Raw genomic sequence first — 6,000 nt, forward strand, 5'->3', positions numbered from 1 at the left:
TAGGTTATTTTTATGTGTCTTTGAGGGCCTTGACTTTCAACCCACAAACCCCCCCCCCCCCCCCAACAATTTGTACTCCCCCATTCATGTTAACCATACACCCAACTATAACCAACCACTAACCCCTCCCCTACCGAATCCCTGATACCACTGTTCTTACTTGAACGCATATGCCTACTCTGAAACCTTCAAAAATCTTTCCTAATTAATCTTACGCAAGCAAATGACACAGACTAAAACCTTTTCTTCTACGCATCTGTCGAGATTAGCCTGGTAACACCAGAAACACAAAATGCTAAGCGAATTGCACGTGAGGACACTGTATGCTATTTGTTAGTACGTCATGTACGTGCGGCAGCCGCTGTTAGCACAGTATGATTGCTAGCCATGCGCTCTGCTTAACAAATCCGACTTAATTAATCTAACACACGGTCTTAAAGGGGCTGACTCCATTTGATGCTACAGTGGAACTTGTCTATAACAACCACCCTAGCAACCACCCTAGCAACCAACCACAAGGGGTCCTTAGAGGGTGGTTAGTATGGAAAGGTTCATTATACAGGAAATAATGTTAACACTATTCTTGAGAGACTCCGCAACTTATTAATCATGCATTATCTTGGACAGTAGGTGCGAGGCTTCTTCTTGGGCTGAAACTCCCATGTACACCTTGGTTTCTTTGGGGAACGAGCGAGTCTTTACCTGCATGACCATTCTTGCCACGCGATTTAGGCAGCCAAACACCAATTTTCTGGCGAGCTAATATAAACGTTTATCAAACCACATACACCCATAACTGTCTAAAAAAAACCAGGAGTCAACCCCTTTAACGAACCAAGACACGCACACACACACATAATGCAGTACAAGGGGTACAGCGGCACATGCACCATGCATACCTGCACACAGGTCAGTGAGGGAGTTGGACAGAGGGGTTTTCTTCAAGCCACACTCGGGGGCGGACAGGCGGTTGCTAGAGGGGTCGGCGGGCTTAGCCAGCTCGTACATGTGCACGCGGGAGTCGTCGTTGGCGTAGTGTTTGTCCAGCGTGTTGTGCGACGTGCGGTGCTTGTGCATCTCCTCCTCGATCCGCAGCTGCTCCATTCCGTTGGTCTGTGTGGGGGGTGGACAAATTTGTCTTAGTTGGTTATTTTACCTTAAACTTCTCTGCTATTACCTATGATATAGCATTACAAACTCTAACAATATCAATGAATCTTTGCGATATATATTAATACTATTGTCGAACCAGTTAAAATATTGTGAAAAATCACTTTCATACTCAACAATTACTAAAGAATTTGCTTAATAACAATACCTACACCATTTACAAGCAAGCAACACCAGCATTAGCCAGTGGTTTATTTATAAAAAGATCATCAACCAGACTTAAAAGTTAAAGACCAATATGGACTTGCCACAAATGTAGCTCTAATTTTCTCTTGTTTTTTGTCGGCAACGCTACATTTAGCTCTGTGGCCTTCCACTATCACAAGGCTTGGTTTGCTGGAGATGGATGTTCGGCTTTAACCTCCTCAAACTGATCAACAACGTAAAATTGTACAGGTAGACAGCGTACCTCCAGTATGGACTCCTTGAGATCCTCCACAAACTTCTGTCGGTCATGGTCGTTTCGAGCGTTGAAGGTGATGAGGGGTTTGCCGTCGAGGTTGTTGGTCAGCTGAATGCCGTACTGGTAATCTGTGCAACATCAACACATGGTGAATGTCAAATACACTGATCAACAATACACAGTACAACAGTCTCATTCATCCCTTTATAGTGCTTACTTCCCTTTGCTTACTTAAATTGCACTCGGTCTCATTTGTTTAAAATACCCATAAAGATCTTCCCTTCATCCCTTTAATTCCAGGGTCTATTTTCCCTTATCCTAAGCTGCAGAAGATGGCGTAGTCATGTTGCCCCTCTGGCAGGGTGGAAAAAAATTAATGTTGTGACACGCAAAACTCTCATTATAAGGTTATAACAGAGAGTAAAAACCTCAAGAATGCAGAAGAAGAAGAATCCTAAGCGATACTTTCAGGTACAGCTGCTCTCAGATGTGAACATTCTTAGCACCGGAAAAACAGATATTATCAACACTGTTCAGTTTCAAATTTTGTTTAGGCCACAAAAAAAAAAGGTCTGTTTACGGTAACATAGGCCAAAAAAATAGGGTCGGTAGGTTGGGAAATTTTTTTTTTTTCTCCAAAAAACCATATTTTTACATTATTTTTTTTTTAATTGTTTTTTTTTCCCCCAAATGCCAAAAAAAAGTCTAGGGTCGCGCGAAAAAAATAGGGTCGGTCGGGTTACCGTAAACAGATTATTTTTTTTTTGGCCTCAGATGAGAAACGGACTTTACTTCTCACATAAAGAACACAAAAGCACAATTACTTTTCCAATTTTGACTTTTCTATGTTTTATTTAAAACATACAATCATGAAAACTCAATACATTTTTTTCACCACGGAAGAAATAACAAAACTTATGGGCATCTAACAAAACCACAAAGTTTGCTAGTTACAGGAGTGAAGACAAAAGAGCACTCACGTGGAGTTTCAAAGAGGTAGACTTGCATGCCGCAGAGGGACAGGGATGTTTTGAAGTTGTAGGTGATGCCCGTCTTCTTCTTGCTGAAGATCTTGGTCACCTGCAAAAATAATAATCATCATATTAATCATCATAATCATCATAATAATCATCATAATAATCATCATAACAATCATCATAATAATCATCATCATCATCATCATCATCATAATAATCATCATAATATATAAAATCTCAACTCTTCTAAGACCTTGCCTTTACAGTTTTTCTGTTTATAACATCTATAAAATGACGTTCATTTTAAGACACCCTGCTTTCTACTAAGATGAGTTTTGGATGTGCGATGGTTTGTCAAGTCTCACGAACCCTCTCAGCAAGACACGCCTCGTGAACCCCTCCCCACCCTCAATGCAGCAGTAGACATGGGGTTGGGAGGGACGGGTGGGGGGTGGAGGGGGTCCACTTTACTCTTTTCAATAAGCCAAAGAATAAGAGAGAGAGAGAAATAGATAGGAGAGAGAGAAGTGTCAATAAACATGAACAATGACAGAAACACAGACCAAAAGAAGCCTGAATGCATTCGAAAAGCGAGCAGAGTAGAGTGGAGTACTAACCAGTATGAGGTCGTTGAAGAGGAAGACCTCTCGCTGGTGCAGGCCAATCTTCTCCTTCTTGTTGGGGTCGTGCACCTCGTACAGGCGACAGTAGCACACCAGGCGGCGGTGAGGCAGGCCCAGTTGCTGTAAATAGTGACACAACATTAGTATGGGGAGAGAGAGAGAGAGAGAGAGAGAGAGAGAGAGAGAGAGAGAGAGAGAGTGTGTGTGTGTGTGTGTGTGTGTGTGTGTGTGTGTGTGTGTGTGTGTGTGTGTGTGTGTGTGTGTGTGTGTGTGTGTGTGTGTGTGTGTGTGTACATGTCAGCAACACGGTCAAACCCCCCCTTTAAACCCTCTCTCTAACCACCACCCACCCCGATTTAATTATACCTCAATTTAAGACCCTGTTTTTTCAGATTTGTTGTTCATACCCTTTGAAAATGACCCCCCATTAGAAGACTCCCTCCTTTATAAGACCTGATTTTCTACAATTTGTTGAGGTCTTAACATGGCAGGGGGGGGAGTTCACGATATCTGCCTCTCTTCTTGGAAGACAACAACACCAAGCAAACACAATCAGTCCATTTCTTTCTTTCTTTATTTGGTGTTTAACGTCGTTTTCAACCACGAAGGTTATATGTGACCCGTTCTCACAAAAGGGGGCCTAAGTCGGAATTGGAAAATTTCCCAGATAAATTTTCATTTAATTAATATACTTACCCGAATCACATTAGCATTGAGTCACCTGAGATGCTTATCACTGAAAAACGCTTACCCGGCTAAAAATTTTAAAGGGAAGCAACCCCATCACCAAAACGAAAGTGAAAGTAGCTTTGGTAATGGGCCAGCACACTGGGAGTTACCTCCCATACGGGAGTGTGCCACGTCACTTCCTCTAGGAACACGTGCCTATCTCATACGGTCTTAGAAAATCTTAAAACCATACGCGGGGCAGGTGGGAGGGAATACAGTATGTGATTCGGGTAAGTATATTAATTAAATGAAAATTTATCTGGGAAATTTTCCATTAAATAACATATTCTTACTCCGAATCACATTAGCAGATAACATCAACAAGGCGGTGGGCTAGAAATGAATCAAAACTCACCATCAAGTTCTGGACAGGAACTGGCCTGCTGCTATGAGCACTGGAAGGCCTCTGAAGCCATCCTGTCGAAGAGCCGAGACGTCCCGAAGATAAAAGTTTAAGAAAACATCTTCAGAACGCCAAAACGCAGTTGTCAGCACCTTCTCTAGACATCTGGAGCGCAGTACTGCCAGAGAGGATGCCCACGCCCTCATATCATGGGCTCGGGCCGAGTCAAGTGGCAAGGAGGGCATGAACCCCCCCCCCTCTTTGTGCGACTCCACTCATAAGCTTGCTTAATGAGCGAGGACACCCACCAGGCCAACGATACCTTCGACAAACCTTACTCGCGCCTAGAAAAGGGCGAGATAAACAGCAACTTCTGAGAACTAGACCGAAACAGCTGAGTCCGGGCTAAGTACAGACAAAGAGCCCTCACAGGGCAATTGACCAAATCAAGATCATCCGGGGCCAAACGCGCTGATCAGAGCCTTGACTCTAACCAGCGGAGAGGCCTGCCCCGGAGACCGATTCTTGGCCAGGAAATCGGGCCGGAAACGCAAAGATGCGAAACCGTCCGACTCAAAGGAGATATCTCCAGGCTGACCCAACAGGGCGTGGACCTCGCTACCCCGTTGGGCCGTTGCCAACAAAAGAACCAGCGCTTAGCGAGTGACATTGAACAGAATGGCCTCGCTCAAAGGCTCAAAATCCGCAGAACATAGGAATTCCAGGATTAAAAACAAGTCCCACATGGGAGCGGGCAAACGAGCTTTAGCTTCCCTAAGAGCAGCCCCTTTAATGACTGCAGCTATAACGCCCCCGACTCGAACAGACCGACCGATCTGCTAAAGAGTCGCCGAGATAGCGAAGCGCCGGAACCTCAACGAGAAGCCTGAGGCGCCCTGCGAAGACATGAAAGAGAGGCGGTTGGCGACCTGAATAGAGCGTGAAGCCACCGACCTCACCCCTGTAGCTGAACACCAGGCAGTCCATGCCTTCCAGTGGGAAGCATAAACTGACGAGGTGGACGCTCTATGCGAGCGAGCCACCAAGTCCAGACGGATGGAAACCATCAGGAGAGGCAAAGTGGAGCGAATCTGAGCCTGGAGCTTGTCCACCCTTCTCTGAGAAGGCTGGACAGTCCACGCGACCGTGTCGAAAGACATCCCCAGATAAGTGAATGTCTGTGACGGGGTCAGCTCCGGATTTGCCCGGTTGATCGAGAACCCCAACAAGTTGGATTCTCAAAGAACCATTAGGCGAACAGCCGCTCTGGGACTGGATCATGATGAATCAGTCGTCCAGATAAGCCCGCAGGCGGATACCCTAGGACCTCACCAGTGCACAGAACTGTCTCACCACCATGGTGAAAATCCATGGTGCGAGGGACAGCCCGAAAGGGAGTGCGCAAAACTGGTAGATCTGATCTCCCCACCAGAAACAAAGCCAATTCCGGTCGGCCGGATGCATAAGAATGAAAGTATGCGTCCTTGAGATCGATCAAGGTCACCCAGTCTCCTGGGCGGAGAGAGTCTCGGACCGAGGCTGGCGTCTCCATCTTGACTTTTATCTCACTCAAGAAAGTGTTGAGGAGAGATAAATCCAAAACGGGACGCCATCCTCCTGACGCTTAGGGAACGGCGAAAAGACGCCCTTAAATCCCAGGGAGCTATGGACCCGAACTCTCTCCACCGCGCCCTTCTGCTGCAGAGAGGCAATTTCCGACTGCAAGGTGGAACGTGCTTCCTGCGAGAAGAGGGG

At 45.7% G+C, this 6,000-nt stretch overlaps 1 protein-coding gene across 1 annotated transcript in view; it reads right to left on the reverse strand.

Moving 5' to 3' along the window:
• LOC138964314 (IQ motif and SEC7 domain-containing protein 1-like) overlaps window positions 1-6,000 on the reverse strand; it is a gene marked incomplete in the record, with an annotated part of 173,511 nt that overhangs the window by 9,240 nt on the left and 158,271 nt on the right. Inside the window, 4 exon segments of the mRNA XM_070336230.1 lie at window positions 900-1,113; window positions 1,580-1,701; window positions 2,554-2,653; window positions 3,168-3,293. Coding sequence (XP_070192331.1) covers window positions 900-1,113; window positions 1,580-1,701; window positions 2,554-2,653; window positions 3,168-3,293 — 562 coding nt within the window.

Source organism: Littorina saxatilis, linkage group LG4 (genome assembly GCF_037325665.1).
Source record: "Littorina saxatilis isolate snail1 linkage group LG4, US_GU_Lsax_2.0, whole genome shotgun sequence".
NCBI classification, from domain to species: Eukaryota; Metazoa; Mollusca; class Gastropoda; order Littorinimorpha; family Littorinidae; genus Littorina; species Littorina saxatilis.